The 17,126-nt window shown below is 34.6% G+C and overlaps 1 protein-coding gene across 1 annotated transcript; it reads left to right on the top strand.

Annotated features, from left to right (window-relative positions):
- Positions 1 to 528: 528 nt before the first annotated feature.
- Positions 529 to 15,223, top strand: FUNDC1 (FUN14 domain containing 1; the record flags this gene model as incomplete). The annotated part of the gene is made up of 4 exons (XM_039851555.1): positions 529 to 731; positions 4,158 to 4,233; positions 8,727 to 8,855; positions 13,338 to 15,223. Coding segments are annotated over 4 exons (486 nt in total), but the record flags the coding sequence as incomplete, so codon positions are not given.
- Positions 15,224 to 17,126: the final 1,903 nt, after the last annotated feature.

Raw genomic sequence — 17,126 nt, 5'->3', positions numbered from 1 at the left:
TTTGAGCACCCCCTCGGATCTAGGCTCCCCTCCCCTCTGCGGAACGCAGGGGAAGTGCGACACCCGCTCATAGCCCAGCCCTTCTCGGGCCTTACCTTCATCTCTGGCCTTTCATTTTTATCTTCAAACATGTTTTTTAGTCTTAACTCCGAAGTGATTTCTTGCTGAACCCCTAACTGGTTCTATCAGAGGAGGATCTCCTCTTTCTCCCACTAAGAAAGAGGAGATCTGGCCCTGGCCCTACTGAGATTTGGGGGTGATCCTTCATGCTGTGAAACTGATCTGACCGTATTGAGATTTTTGGGGTAACCCCTCGCTGCTGTGTAACTGTGACCTGGCCCTGGCTCGGACTCCCCAGGCCGGCCTTGGGCCTTTGGAAAGGGAATGCTAGACCCTTTACTCTTGAGGCCCTAGTCTCAGGGATTATATGTAAGAAACTCAGTATTTTCATCTGGGTATTGTCAACTGTAGTCCAGAAGTAACAGTGAGTTGTATATAGCAGATAAAAATTGTATAGTATGTTTCTGACTTTCGGTTGACTCTAAGTTTATTTTTCCCATTTTGTATTTTGAAGAATATGAAAGTGATGACGAATCTTACGAAGTGTTGGATTTAACTGAGTATGCAAGAAGACACCACTGGTGGAATCGAGTATTTGGCCACAGTTCTGGACCTATGGTAGAAAAATACTCAGTAGCCACCCAGATTGTAATGGGTGGAGTGACTGGCTGGTGAGAACATCTTTTTCATCACATTTCATTGGGAGCCTGACTGCTGCCCTTTTGTGCATGGGACAGTTACTGTGCTCACTCAGTGGGTTTACACTGTTAATCCTAGATGAGTTCTACCTTGAGGCTTTTCTGTGTGATATGATTAGTATAATCTATACTCAGAGACTGTTGGGTTTTGGTGATCTCCCTCCCCTGTGCCCAACACTATTCCACTCTTCCTTCCTCATGCTTCCTTTGATTCTTTATGTATTTAACCCCTTCTCAAATTTAGCAAATGTAGTGGATCTGATTCAGTGGTAGTAAAGAGGAAGAAATAGATAAGAGTTAATTATATATTTTACTTGTTCACTGCTAACAACTGGAAAAACCCATGAGAACTCCCACAGTAGAACTTGTGTCCAGGATTGTCTGCACTGTAGAGAGCAGTGTAAAATTCTCAGTAAAAGTTATTGTGATACAGATGATTCTGTTGATTTTTGTGGGCTAGTTGGATTGTATACTTGAAGAGTTGTAGAACATTGAGCCTCTGTTGAAATTAAAGGGCCGATTGCTAACTAATAATATTGTGGGGTACATTAAATGGTTAATAAGCATTATTGTAACCTGTTAACATTTCAGACCACATGATTACATAATTGTTCTATAAATCTAATTGTTATTCTTAAAATAAAAGATAAGCCAAATAACAAGGGTCAGAAACAAGTTTGACCCTTTATTTTGAAAATGTTCATGACCATAGAGAATTTTTGAAGTTGGTATGGGTGCTTAACTTGTGCATAATCATTTTTTCTTAGATTCCAAGTTAAATTCATCTTATATTAATTTAAATATTTACATACTTAAACTTGATCAGTATAAAATTAATTTTTAAATTTGTATTTTACACACACTTTAGAACAATGGCGCACTCCTATGCCTTTTTGTAAATGCCATTTTATGGTAGAAATATTCATTGTGACGGGTCTTTGATGCAGAGGTGCAGTATTTATTCATGATGTGTGCCTATTAATGCTGTTTATGGAAAAAGCTTGCAATTAAAAGAGAGATGCTTGGTTAGGGATCTGGTTATTCAGGTGATTCCCCATAGGCCAATTGTACCTTGATCCCCATAATTCAGGGTCTAGTCTTCTGCTTAAATAAGCTCACAATTCGGTGCCATGGGTGATTAGTTAATGTGAGTCAGGGCCTAAATCCCCATCTTAAAAGAGACTAGAAAATAATTGAGCAATAGAATTAAATCATTCTGTGTTTTCTCCTTGTAAGTCAAACTCGACGAGAAGCCCCATAATTGGCAGAGCAGGGAAACTTAGGAAGTTCATTTTAGTGGCTCATGCCATCAAGCAAAGGACAGACATGCTTGTGGAGCACGCTCCCTGGGATATTGTGGAGACCTGGCTGCTGCTTACCTCCTCTGCTCCCTTTTCAGAGCCTTTGTTGCTGACTTCTCTGCTGAGGAACATGATCTTTATAGTAATACACATATTTGGATAATAGCCAGGTGTTGGCCTAGGAGCTGTGTTATAGAACTCATACTACACAAGTGATTTGCTGCAATGAGTTTAGATTCAGTGTGGTAAATTTTTGCAGTTTTCTTAAGGTATAAACAGATGTACTGTTGTGGCATACATTAAGAAAGAATGGTTAATAGACATTAACTTAGCTAGTTAACAATTCAGACCAATTCAGGACATGAGTGGGAGGCTGAGGCGATTATATTTAGTTATAGGTAGTTGTAGGTTTTTTTTTTTTTTTTAAAACAATAAAACATGTTAGATGGGTGGTTGCTAGGAGAGATGGAAGGTGTGAAGATTTGTTAGAGGGTATGGAAGATTACTTAGTGTGGTCTGGGAACAAGGTATGATGCCTTTGAGAGTGCAAAGAAGATGAGTCAAATGTTTTGAAGATAGAGTATATAGAATTGGTAATTAGTTGGACCCTGAAGGCGATGAAGAAGCAGAGTCTGAGATAAATATGAGGTGGCAAGTGTAGAGAATGGTACTATCACTTTCAAATTGGGAGGTTAGCAACAGTTGGTTTCGTTGGAAAGACGATGTTTGTTTTGGGGCATTTTGAATACTGGCATACCTCAAGAGATATTGTGGGTTCCATTCCAGACCACCACAACAATGAGAGTGGTAATCTTTTTGCTGGTGGAGGGTATTGCCTTCAATTTGTAAAAAATGCAACATCATGAAGTGCAGTAAAGTGAAGCGCAATAAAACAAGGTATGCTTGTATGTGGTTCTGAGTGCTGGAGGAGTTCCATCATGTGATTGGAAATGTAAATTTTCCATTTATGAAGGCATATTCGTTTCCTAGGACTGTTGTAACAAAGTACCACAACTAGGTGGCTTTAAACAAAAGAAGTTTATTCTCTCACAGGTCTGGGAGCTAGAAGTCTGAAAGGTGTTGGCAGGGTTGGTTCTTCTTGGAGGCTCAAAGGTAGAATCTGTTCTATGCTTCTCATCTAGCTTCTAGTGGTTGCCAGCAATCTCTGGCTTTCATTGGCTTGTAGACTTAGTCCAGTCTCTGTCGTGCCATCACATGGCCATCTTCTCTCTGTGTGTCTCTATGACATACTGGATTAAGTCATATTGGATTTAGGGCCCACCCTACTCCAGTATGGCCTCATCTTAAATTATATCTGCAGTAACCTTTTAAATAAAGTCACATTCTGAGGTTCTGGGAATGGCATGAATTTTGGCGGCCACTAACCCAGTACAGAAGGCTAGAGTTAGCAAGATTCTTTTGCACACAATGGATCTGGAATACTGAAGGGTATGAGCTCACTGAAGGAAAAGAATCACAAAAGGAGTATGGGGTGACATTCAGGATAGATGAGACAAAATGACTTTAATATAGAGATACATATAGATATAGGTAAGGAAGCCATGAGATGGAACTGCAGCTGGACCTTAAAGAGTAGAAAAGCTTTAGATAGTGTAGAGTTAGTGAAACCCCTAGAAACAGGGAGATTAATAGCTTGAGCAACAGTGATGACCTATTTGGAAACTAATTGGGTTGGAGCAGAAGGTTTGAGTAGCATGGGGGAGAGTTAGGTGTGTAGAACATCTTGACAATATTAAACAAAACAAATCCCTTTTAGTATGGGGAATTTCAACTTTAGAAATGTAGAAGAAAGTACAATGAATCCCTGAATATTCAATGTTCAGTTTCGGCAGCCAATCTTTATTTCCTGTAAATTTCCCTCCTTTTCTTTCCTTCCTAAAGCACACATCTCAGACAACTTAGATTGTGCACTTTTGAGTAGCTTATATAACTGACAGGGAACACTGGGGATTTCTGAGCAGGTAAGGGACATGAGTAGAGGTGGGAAGATGTTAAGATTCTATTAGGAAAGTAATGAAAAGTAGAAGACAGTTGAGTACATTATTGATCTCATCTTTTCTTATTCCTTTCACTAAAGGTGTGCAGGATTTTTGTTTCAGAAAGTTGGAAAACTTGCAGCAACTGCAGTGGGTGGTGGCTTTCTTCTACTGCAGGTATGTCAAAACTTTAGTTCCTTCTTTGGGTGGTGAGCACACAATGCACTATACAGATGATGTATTACAGAATTGTATACTTGAAACCTGTATAATTTTATTAACCGATGTCATCCCAATAAATTTAATACTAAAAGTAAAAAAAAAAAAAAGCTTTAGTTCCCTTTGTTTCCTGCTTTTATATATGCAGTCCTTGGGAACTGAGAAAGTCAAGTTTTAGCCACTTCACCCCTGTCTATTTTAATAGAAGATGGAATTTTTCTTTTAGTCATCAGTTTATTATGGAAAAAATAAAATGAGTTTCAAAAGTTGGTATCTGTCATGAAAGACAATTTAAATACGTCTAAGTTTTTTAAGCATAATATGATCCCAGTTATTAAAAAGACAAACTTAAAATTTGAGGTACCTCATTTTTTTTATTACTTACCTAAATTTCCCTTGAAGCATCTCCTTAGCAAAGTAAACATTTCATCAATGATATAAACCTACTCATTCTGACCATTTTAAACATGCATTTAAAAATTCACACACACAGTATATAAAATTCAAAAGGTCTCGTTTCCGTTTCCCGTTTCCTAGCCATCAGTTTTCTTTCCCAGAGGAAATTGCTGTTAGCAATTTCAAACATGTTTTTTAAAAGTAGGGAACCGTAATAATATAGAAAGTGGAAAATTAGGTTTAAAAAATTATCCATAATCCTATTTCTGAGGTAGGTGGATTTGAAATTTTAGTTTCATTCATGTTCCTCTAAGATTTAAAAATGTTTTGCTGTTAGAGGTTGTTTATCAGGATGTTATCTGGCATTCATGTCTGTTTGCCACATATTTGTCCAAAAATATCGTTCCCTGAAATTGAAAATCTCTGAGAATGAATGTTAGCAACAATTTTAAAGATACAGAGAACTGTCAGTTGTACCAGATTTAAAAAATGATTGATGGTCATAGCAACCAAAATCTGACTTCAGCACCTAAGTCACCGATCATTTAATAACCAGTGCTGTTACCTAAAGTCCAAAGGGACAGGATTTGTATGTGTTAAGCACAGATTTCGATTTGTTTATTAAACAACTCCTAAAAAAAGTTTTTTTTTTTCTGTTGATGGCATTATTAGGGGTAATTGCTTATTACTTGTGGTAAGAGGTAAAAAGGAATATGGTTAATATCTAAATTTAGTCCTTTGGGTGAATATGCCAGCATTGGTATACAAGAGAATTTTATTTAAGCTGATTTTGACTTGGGTTTATATAGAATCAAGAATTAAGATATTTATAGACTTATCAAGAATTAAGATATTTAATTCTATAGCTGTTTGAAAACTCTGTTGTCATTTCTGTTTAGTGGAAAGGGGTACTGGACTGAAGCAGAGTTTCCTGAAACGTTCACAGAATACTGAAAATTATTTATTGCAATCCACTCTGCGTGTCAGTTTTTCAGAAATCCATTTCAGACCATGCAATATGTACTATTACAATCCACATTGCTACCTTCTACTTCTTTGGACCTAGTCCACATATTTTTTTGAAGTCACTAAGCAAAAGAACAGGGGACTTGTCTGCATCAAACCATTTTTTCCCACAAACATGACTAACATTGAAAACTCAGTAGAAGGAAGCAGAGGAAATAAGAGTAACAAATGGCTTTTAGGCTAATTGCTTCATATTTTTTTGGCCCACTTTCATATTTTTGTTATCTTTACTTATATTTAAAGATAAATATTAGTTTATTTAGACCTTAAAACTTTTCTAGTAACTCAATATTTAAGTGTTTTCCAGTAGGTATTTATCACACTGCCATCTTAAAATAGACAGTGGTATGTAAATCTTTTAAATTTATTTTTCTGGAGTTGTATATGCCCATGATTCAAAGAGTCAAACACATGTATAAGGCTTGTTACAGATTAGAGTAATATTCTGCCATTGTCACTACCTCCACCTATTTTTCCCTCCCCTTGAGGGAACCACTTTGAACTTTTGGCTGACTTGTAAGGTATTTATCTTTTTTAAAAAAACAAGTTAATTGGACATTTCTTGATATATCAGTTTGAGGTATTAACTGTTGATTTCCCAGTATGAATATGAGAATTTAGCTATCATTTATTAAACTTCTCTGTGCCACTCCCCTCCCCCTCCTTCCCGCCTCCCCAACACACACTTGATATTCCTCCTCACCCCACCCACCCACACATAATCTGAGTATCATTACCTGGAGTTCACTGAGCTGCTTGAATCTGTAAATTTATATCTTTAACCATGTTTGGGAAGGTTTTAGCCATTATTTCTTTAAATATTTGTTCCCTCCTTTCTCTCCTCTCCTTCCGAACATGACTCTGATCCACATACATGTTAGGCATTTTGATAATGTCCTGAAGCTTTGTTCATTTATTTTTTTCAATCTTTTTTATTCAGATTGTATAATTTCTAGTAATGTAGCTTCAAATTCACTGACTCTTTGTTGTCTACCTTCTGCCATTAAGTCTATCCAGTACATTTAGTTCAGATATTGTATATTCCAATTCTAGAATTTCCATTTGGTTCTTTTTAGATTTTTCTGTATTTCAGGTGAGATTTCTTTTTACTGCGTACAAGCATAGTTCTCTTTACCTCATTGAGCATAGTTATGATAGCTGTTTTAAAGTCCTGATAATTTGAATATCTGGGTCATCTCAAGGTGGGCATCTTTTCGTTTTCTTTTGAGAGTAGGCCATATTTTCTGTTTTATCAAGTCACTTTGGATTTTATCCTGGGCATCGGCAGTGTTATGTTGTAGAGACGCTGGATTGTTTTATTCCTCTGAAGTGTGTTGATGTTTTGATTTTAGCAGGCAGTTAACTTGGTTAGATTCAAATTGTAAACTCTTATTTTACCTGTGGTGGGTAGCAGCTCAAATCTCAGTTTCTTTCTTTTATCCTTAGCCAGAATGCTTGGTTCTGCCCCATGAATGTGTGGTTCATGATTTGGACAGAGTTTACATATAGAATTTGGGACTCCCCTTCTTTAGCTCTGTTTGTTTTGGCAGTTGTTATTGTCCTGGGCTCTGTCCTCTGGTTCTTCAGGCTGGAAAGATGGCATATTTTCTTTTGAAGTGTTATCCACCCTGCAACTGCATCCCGCCCTCAGGATAAAGCCAGAAAAATGGGCAACTCACCTTATATTGGTTACCCTACCTACAAATTTCAACTCCCCTTCAAAATCTGCTTGCTTTTGTTAAGTATTGAGCTCTTATATTTTAACCAGGGCTTATAGTTGCTACCTATGGAAGAGTCACTAGGGTTCATCATCATCTCCATGCCTGTGACCCAATTACTGTGTCAACTACTGCCTGGAAAAGCTTTCACTTGCCATTTGATCTAATCACCACTGTTTTGCTGAGGATAGAGTTTGAAGTGATAGTAGGTAAATAAATACAGGAAGAAATGTATTAAGTTCTTTTATGTAGTCATTCACAATGAAAATGGAGCCTATGATTTCCAACCTGTTTATATAAAATCAGCTGTTTTAATTATTTGAAGTATTTTCTGTGTGGTTAATAGTCAAAGTGATGCATTAAAAGATTATAAAGAAAGCCTAAGTTTGATAGAAGTGATACAAGGCCTAATTCTTTACTACTTATGTGATTCTTTATATTTTGATTTTATTGTTTGGAGGGACTAACTAACTGTACTGGCTTACACACATACTATTGTGCCTGTTCAGATTTTTCAGTGTCTCAGTAGTACCATGAGACTTTTTCTTATGGTTAATAGGCATTTAGCTATAGTTTTATTAAAAGGATTTATGGCATGAAACTTATGTAGAGCATATTTCTTTTATATTCTACTTTCGAAAGCAATTACCAGAAATTAGTCTTAAGTAGAGTCAGATCTAGTGAAGAATCTTTATCAAGCTACTTTGGATTGCTTTAGTGACCTAATAACTGATCCACTTCTGATCTCTTGTAATTAAACATCTTTTTAATTAAAAGATGCTTTTTTATTAGCTGTATAATTTTGATAATCTGTCTTTTTTAGCTAATTACTAAATTCCAAAAGTTATGATAGAATTATAGTTGTTATAATATTTGAAATCTTTTCCCATCATACTATAATTTTTTAAAATTTTATTTTGTTAGTTTCAAGTATACAGTACATTGATTAGACATTTATATAGTTTATAAAATGATCCCTCTAATATACTATAATTTTTTTATTGGTGTTCATCACATCTAAGTAATTATTTATGCTTAATGTCTGTTTTCTATAATGGGCCTGAAGTTCTCTGAGGTTGGAGACTTATGCTCTTTTGTTCTTGGCTATAGCTTGGGGGCCTGGAACAGTGCTTGGTACACGGAGTAGGCACTCAGTATCTGTTAAGTAAATGAATTAGTAAATGAATTGTGATTTCTCACCTCTAAGCTTCATAGATTTCTCAAAATCTGAATGTTCATATATTCCTGGTTAATAGATTCGTTAACAACCTAGTTGGTTTAGAATTAACCATTTTTATTACATTTTTATAGATTGCTAGTCACAGTGGCTATGTGCAGATCGACTGGAAGAAAGTTGAAAAAGGTGTAAACAAAGCGAAAAGACAGATTAAGAAAGGAGCAAATAAAGCAGCACCTGAAATCAACAACATAATTGAAGAAGTAAGACAATGTACATTTTTGCCTCTTTTTTTTTTTTTTTTTTTTGATGGGTCTTGCTTAGCAGAAAATGTGACTGGGGATTATCTTCTTTTAAAAAAATTGATGTTTTTGGTCATGTCCAGAGGGTTAAAATTTGGGATCAAGCTACCATTTAAATCTATAATTTTTTTTTTGGTAGTAGTTAACGTAGTTTTCTCTCCCTTTCTTTCACCTACTTTTATCTGCGTATAGCTGATAACGTTTATCCAGAATTTTTCCTCTGCTTTTACAAATGTGTATATGTGTAGACAAGGTATGGTAAAACTAAAACTACCTATCTTTTTCTTGAGGTGAAAGTTTTTAAACTGTGTATATTTTATAACTATATTAGTTTTATTAATGTTTTTAATGTATAGTTTCTCTATTTTCTTCTGGTACTATGTTTAGAATTGAAATGAGTACTCCTTTGTCTTCGTTTTTGTTCTATCCTTTTACTTCTCTCAACTTTTTATTTTGAAAAATTTCAAACCAGTTGCAAAATTGAAAGACAAATAGAGAGTGAATACCCATATTTTCTTCATCTATTCACCAAATTGTTCACATTTTGTAGCATTTGCTTTATCTGTGTGTGTGTATGTATTTATACGTATGTGTATGTGTGTGAGATTTTCACTTTCCTTTTTCTAAACTGTTTAAGACATCATGACTTTTCACGCTGAAATACTTAGCACATATCTCCTGAGAGTATGGATATTCTCTTATACAAATACTACTACCCTTATTAATCCCGAAATATTTAACATGATATAATATTTCCTAATATACAGTCCACATTAAAAATTTTTCCACAAAATATCTTTTTTTAAAAAATTAATTTCTTTATATGGTGAGATTGGTTAACGAAATCCAATAAGTTTCAGCTGTACATTTTAACAGTAAGGCATATATATGTTTACACTCTGTGTTCACCTCCCATAGTTAGATTTCTTTCTGTCACCACATTGGATCCCCTTTATCCCATCTACCTCCCTCCTCTTCCTGTGCCCCCCTGTGGTAAACACTAGTCTGAGTCCCTGTCCATGAGTCTCTGTTTGTTTGTCCTGTTGATTTGTTGCTTTTAGGTTTATATCCCACATATAAGTGATATCATGTGATTTTCAACTTTTTCTGTCCAGCTTATTTTATTAGCATGATTATCTCGAGGTCCATCCATGTTGTCACAAATGGCAGTATTTCATCTCTTATGGCTGAGTAATATTCCATTATATATATGTACCACAGCTTCTTTAGCTAATCATCTATCATAGGAAATTTCAGTTGCTTCCATGTCCTGGATACTGTGAATGATGCTGCTATGAGCATCGGTGTGCAAAAATTGTTTTAGATACGGATTTTCAAGTCCTTGGGGTAAATACCCAGTAGAGGGATTGTTGGATCATATGGTAGATCAATTCTTAGTTTTTTGAGGAACCTCCATAGTGTTTTCCATAGTGGCTGTACCAATTCGCAGTCCCACAAGCAGTGGATGAGGGTTCCTTTTTATCTGCATCCTCTTCAACATTTGTTATTGCTTGTCCTGTTGATTATGGCTATTCTAATAGGTGTGAGATGGTATCTCATTGTGGTTTTGATTTGCATTTCCCTAATAGTTAGCGATGTTTAGCATCTTTTCAAATATTTGTTGGCCATTTGTATGTCCTCTGGGGAGAAGTGTCTGTTCATGTCCTCTGCCCATTTTTTGATTGGATCATTTGTTTTTTTTCGTTATTGAGTTGTATGAGTTCTTTGTATATTTTGGATATTAGGCCCTTATCGGAGGCATTGCTTGCAAATATATTTTCCCATTTGGATGATTGTCTCTTTACCTTGTTGACGATTTCTTTTGCTGAGCAGCAGCTTTTTAGTTTGATGTAGTCCCATTCATTTATTTTAGCTTTTACTTCCCTTGCTTTTAGGTCAAATTCATAAAATCCTCTTTAAGTCCAAGGTCCTTGAGTTTAATTCCTATGTTTTCTTCTATGTCTTGTATTATTTCAGGTCTTATATTCAGGTCCTTAATCCATTTTGAGTTAATTTTGATGTATGGTGATAGCCAACAGTCTAGTTTCATTCTTTTGCAGGTGGCTTTCCAGTTTTCCCAGCACCACTTATTGAAGAGGCTTTCCTTTCTCCACTGGATATTTTTGGCTTCTTTGTCAAAAATTATTTGCCCATATAACTATGGGTTTACTTCTGGACTCTCGATTCTGGTCTACTGGTCCATGTGTCTGTTTTACTGCCAATTCCATGCCGTTTTGATTACTGTCACTTTGTAGTATAATTTGAAGTCGGCCAGAGTAATGCCTCCGGCCTCATTCTTTTTTCTCAGGATGGCTTTGGCAGTTCAGGGTCTTTTGTGCTTCCATACAAATCTGATGATTTTTTGTTCTATTTGTTTAAAAAATGCTGATGAGATTTTGATGGGCATTGCATTAAATCTCTATAATGCTTTAAGTAATATGGTCATTTTAACTATGTTGATTCTTCCAACCTAGGAACATGAAATGTCTTTCCATTTCTTTGTATCTTCTTCGATTTCTTTTAATAGGGTCTTATAGTTTTCATTATATAGGTCCTTCACATGTTTCGTTAAATTTATTCTAGGTATTTTACTCTTTTTGTTGCAATTGCAAAAGGAATTATTTTTTCTACTCTTTTTCGGACACTTCATTATTAGAGTATAGGAATGCTACGGATTTTTGAACGTTGATTTTGTATCCAGAAACTTTACTGTATTTGCTTATTGTTTCTAGTAGTGTTCTTGTGGAGTCTTTAGGATTTTCTATATAGAGAATCATGTTATCCGTAGGTAGTGACAGTTTGACTTCTTCATTTCCTATTTGAATGCCTTTTATACCTTTCTCTTGCCTGATTGCACTCGCTAGGACCTCCAGTGTTATATTGAATAAGAGTGGCGATAGTGGACAGCTTTACCTTGTTCCTGATCTTACAGGGAAGATTTTTAGTTTTTCACCATTAAGTATAATGTTGGCTGAGGGTTTGTCATAGATGGCCTTTGTTATGTTAAGGTACTTTCCTTCTATACCGATTTTGTTAAGTGTTTTGATCATAAATGGATGGTGTATCTTGTCGAAGGCTTTTTCTGCATCTATTGATATGATCATATGATTCTTATTTTTTAATTTGTTTATGTGCTGTATCACATTAATCAATTTGCATATGTTGAACTATCCTAGCCTCTGGGATGAAGCCCACTTGGTCGTGGTGTATAATCTTTTTAATATGTTGCTGTATTCAGTTCACTAGTATCTTATTTAGGATTTTTGCATCTGTGTTCATGAGAGATATTGATGTGTAGTTTTCTTTTTTTGTGTTATCTTTACCAGGTTTTGGTATCAGAGTAATATTGACCTCATAAAATGAGTTGGGAAGTTTTACCTCCTCTTCAGTTTTCACAAAATACATTTGATACCTTTTTTTCTTAATCGAGAATTATTTACTGCATTTGGTTCTCATGTTTTTGAAATCTGCTTTAATCTTGAACAATCACTTCATCTGGGTTTTGTTTTGTTTTTCTGTCTTTCATGACACATTTGTGGAGCATCTAGTCAGAAGAATATCTTATAGTTTGGCTTTGTCTAATTGCTTCGTGATTTTATTTGGATTAAACATTTTTATTGATGTATTTTTTTTGATTATGTACATTTTTCTTATTGGCTAAGTGGATTGTAAATATCATTGTGCATGCTGTGAAAATTTATTACATAATCTGTATTAATAACTTGCTGAACGGACCATTTATGCATGTGCTATAAGTAGATTTTTTTTTTCTTTGAGATTATTGCCTGACTATAGCTTTGGGGCCTATAACAATGATTGGCACAGAGTAGGCACTCAGTATCTGTTAAGTATACCTATAATCTCAGTAGCCAAGAAGCTTACTGGGCTTGGCTGGGGACACTAGGCTCTTTAGTTTATAATGGACAGCCCTGGCATCTTGTGTGGTGGTTGGCACCTGCTATAGTAGGTACTTAAGAATTTTTGCTCAGTATTTATTGAATTGAGGAAAACTACTGAAAACATTCCAGATTCAATAATTAAGAGTATTTTTAAATTTTTTATTTTGTTTTTCTTACTGTGGTAAAATATACATAACAAAACTTAATATTTTAACTATTTTTAAATGTACAATTCATTCGCAAATAGTATGTTCACACTTTCGTGCAACCGTCACCACCATCCTTTTTCAGAGCTTTTTCATCATCCCAAACAGAAATGCTAACCATTAAGTAGTAACTCCCACAGTTAACCCCCTCACCCCAACCCTTGGTAACCTGTCTTCTATTTACTGTCTCAGTGGCTTTGACTGTTCATGTAAGTGGAATCACACAACATTTGTCCTTTTTTGTCTGTTTTATTTTACTTAGGATAATGTTTTTGAGGTTCTATCATTTTGTAGCATAATTAAGAGTATTTTTGTTTAAACTTAACTTTATGTTTCAGGCAACAGAATTTGTCAAACAGAACATTGTGATATCCAGTGGATTTGTGGGAGGCTTTTTGCTAGGCCTTGCATCTTAAGGATATGAATATTCTACCACAGTGGAGTCATCTGTGAAAAGAAAAGTGGTGGCGACAAGGTGGGCTCTCAACATTACACGCTGCCAGACTCCAGGGCGATGAGAAACAACTAGCTGAACAATATCAAACTCACAATTTAGTTTCTTGCCATCTGAAGTTTGGCAAACTATTATCTGCTGTAAAACAACCTATATGGTATGTGTACAATAGTATTCCTGAGCAAAATATAGCTTTCATTTATTTAAATCAAATGTTCTTCATAGTGCTTTATAGTATAGTGCTGATAATTAAAAGTTTGTATTACAGTTTGTTTAGGACTGACTTGTTTTTAAAGATATGTTTACAATTAACTGAAGAGCTGTAATGCCCTTTTGTGGAAGGATTTAGAAATAGTAGAATTATTAAAGATATTAAAGAGATTTAATACCAATTTTTAGGTTGTTTTTCCCTGCAATTTGTACTTTGCTTATATAATAACTGTAGTGAACAGTTTTAAGGAAGGCTCTTCTAAGGAACTATATTACATGTTTAAAGCTCTTTTTCTTTTTTCGATGTCTGTAGTTGTAAAAATGTATCTTCTTTGTATATAAGTTTTTAATTTTTTTATTAATTTATTTATCGTGTCAGCCTGAGCATAACTAATTATTTTGAGGATACACATAGTTGGGTCACTGATTCATTTTACTAACTTTGAGTGAGCCTCTCTTCCCATTTCTAAAAATTCTAATTATTATTTTATCCCTTTCTTCACAATGAGGTAGAAATCACCTTAAAATACTTAGTAGTATAGTATGAATTTACTGCCTGAAAAACAGTGAGTTTTCTATATAATCATGAAATTGTAGCTTAAAGAGAATTGTCTTCTTGATCTAGTCTGAGATGTAAGTGCTAAGGCTTTCACATTTTTGGTAGCATTATGTCGATTGAACACTAGGCCATTTGACTTGATTCTCAGGGCCGCCATCACACTCCCTCCAAGGCTCCTTTGCCCAGAAAAGCTTTCTGTATTTGTTTTGTCCAAAGAGTTCTAGATTGGAAAACTAGGAAAAACATCAGAACAACATGTGTTGGAGTCTTCAGACTGGAAAGACTGCAGATATTCAGATTGTCTCCTTTTGATAGGAAGTCCTCTTAGTATATTTTGTGTATTGTCAAAATAAGACATTTGATACTTTCAAGATTGGTTATAATCTGTGTGCTTTCCTTATCGTAAGACTCCTTAAAATTGAATGTGGGATTGATCTTCATTTTTTTTTCTTTACTCTCATTAGTGCCTCAGATATAATGCTAAATAAAACAGACTTTCTTAATATGAAATAATTTTGCTTATAAATACTTGTTTTTTCTTCTTTGAGCTTTTCTCTACTGCCTTGCAAGCTATTCATTGCTGTGGAGTTAAAAGGGAAAAATATTCTACATTAGGTAGAACCTTGGCTGTGCTTCTCTGCACCATATCTGCATGATGCTTTCATCTGATACAGTGGGGCAGGCTACTGTGGGGAGCTCTAGTAGTTGGCCCAATTCATTTTGGAAATATTTATAGTGTCCTGTGCATGATACACTGGGCAAGTGGAGGGGGGCACAGAAATATCTGCCTTTAAATAGAGACTAAAATATTCCTATATGAAAAGTTATATAATAATATAGAAGAACCTGGCATATGATTTAGTGCAAATGAGTCATAGGAATAACTACTTTGAGTCCAAACATGAATGAAAATTTAAAATGATAGCACTTTATTTTTGCCTGTACATTTCCACATATCTGTTGATTGGTTTGAAAATATTTGTATAAAATGCAAAATATTATCAGTGCTCTTCATACTGTCTCCTCTCTGTTAGAACGCCTTGTTCTGCTTCATGTCTGTACCATTTCCCCAATAGGTTGTACACTATTTGAAGGAGTTAGTTTTATGTGTTAGTTGCTAACTTGTGACACATGCTGTGTAATGCTTTACTCATGGTAGGTATTCAGTTAATATGAATGAGTGGAGGCACTTGTGATAAGCATATCATTGTGCTAAACTTGGTGTCAACCTATAGGAAACCTCTGTGCAGCAGTTCAGTGAATCAGGCTCCATCAGAAAGGACTTGGTGTGGGGCTTGGTTGGAATGAAAAGACTGCAAGATGTATTAAAACTTGGGTATATAGAATATAGTTATTTTGTAGTCTAGGCTTTGGAAGATATATAAGGACATTTTGACTGATTTTTAATTTTTGTTCTTATAGCCCTCTAGTCCCCTTCACAAGAAAAGATGATTTTTAATATGCAATATGAATGAAATATATTAATTGTAGAAAAATATATTAGCATAAAGAATATACAGAATGTTTATGATATGATGTATTTAGAGATAATTATGGTTCATATTTTGGTACATGGCCTTTGGGGTTTTTCCTACCTGCGTATGAACACACATACTATGTGTACTTTGTATAAAAATGGAGTCATAGTTTATGTACTGTTTTATAAATAGCTGTTTTCAGTTACATTTTAGGAATATCTTTTATAATAGTAGGTACATTTTTGATCACAGAAAGAACATAAGTGCCCACCCTAATCCCCTTTTATGAGAAAACCATTATTAATCGTTCTTTTAATATATATTTTAATATAGCTATATTCAGATTATTTTTATTGTATATTGAATGTCCACTCAGAAAGGTCAGGAATTTTGTGCACATCCACTCTTCCCTGTCCTTTTTTAAAATTATTATTTATTTTTCCCCCACCCTTTTTTCTTGTAATAAATTTGTAGGTTTTCTAGTAGACACCTTTATTACTTTAAATATTCTACTTTTCTGTCCTTATTTACCAACTTTAGATAATATCTGCTAGCTCCCTGTAATTAAAGATGAGAAAATAAGCATACCTTTTCCCTGGCTACCCTCTGGCCTTCTGATTTTTGTTAAATTGCTATTACTTTTAATGGTACATTCAAATGATAGAATTCTATGCAATTATTAAGAGGAATATAGAGCTATATAAATTGATCTCGAGAGATCCACATTTTAGTGATAAAATCAGGTTACAAACAGTGTGATCTCACTATTTTGAAAAACTACATAGGTGAGCATAAATATGCACGTGGATGTTCATAGAGGCTATCTCTGAGAGTATGATATATAAGATTTTTCATGTATTTTCAACATTTTTATGTCATCTAAAGTCTTCATAGTGAGTACATGTTAATTTGTAGTTAGCAAAAGTTATTTATTTTTTTAGAATGAGGAATAGGAATTTAAAATTAATAGATTATTGCTATTTTGGGGGCCTTTTTCTTTTTAACTTCTTTCCTTCATTCACTGAATTTATTTTTTGTTTTTGTCAAAATAATATACATAGTTCAAGAAGTCAAATAGTATTTGACTACAGATAAGGCTTCTAATAAAAGGAACACTTCTCTGCTCTACCTTTCTCCAACTTAGTGGCTTTTTCCCCAGAGGAGTATCAGCTATATTGGTTGTTTCTCTTGGTGTTTACTCCAACCACGAAGACTTTCTATTAGGATAAATGACTTGACTTCCTATTATGGTAGATAAGGATTTAGCATATCTTTTTACATCCTTGTAACAATTTATTAAATTCTTAAAAAGTTTTATACATTACTATGACAAATATTTACTGTTGAATAAGAACACAACTTTTATAGATCCCTTTATGTGAGTTCAGCTGGAATCTAGCTTTAGCCTGATTCTGCGAATAGCTCT

The sequence above is a fragment of the Pteropus medius genome, unplaced genomic scaffold (genome assembly GCF_902729225.1).
Source record: "Pteropus medius unplaced genomic scaffold, Ma_sr-lr_union100, whole genome shotgun sequence".
NCBI classification, from domain to species: Eukaryota; Metazoa; Chordata; class Mammalia; order Chiroptera; family Pteropodidae; genus Pteropus; species Pteropus medius.
Note: the sequence above shows the minus strand (reverse complement) of the source record. Positions and strands in the feature narration are given on the sequence as shown.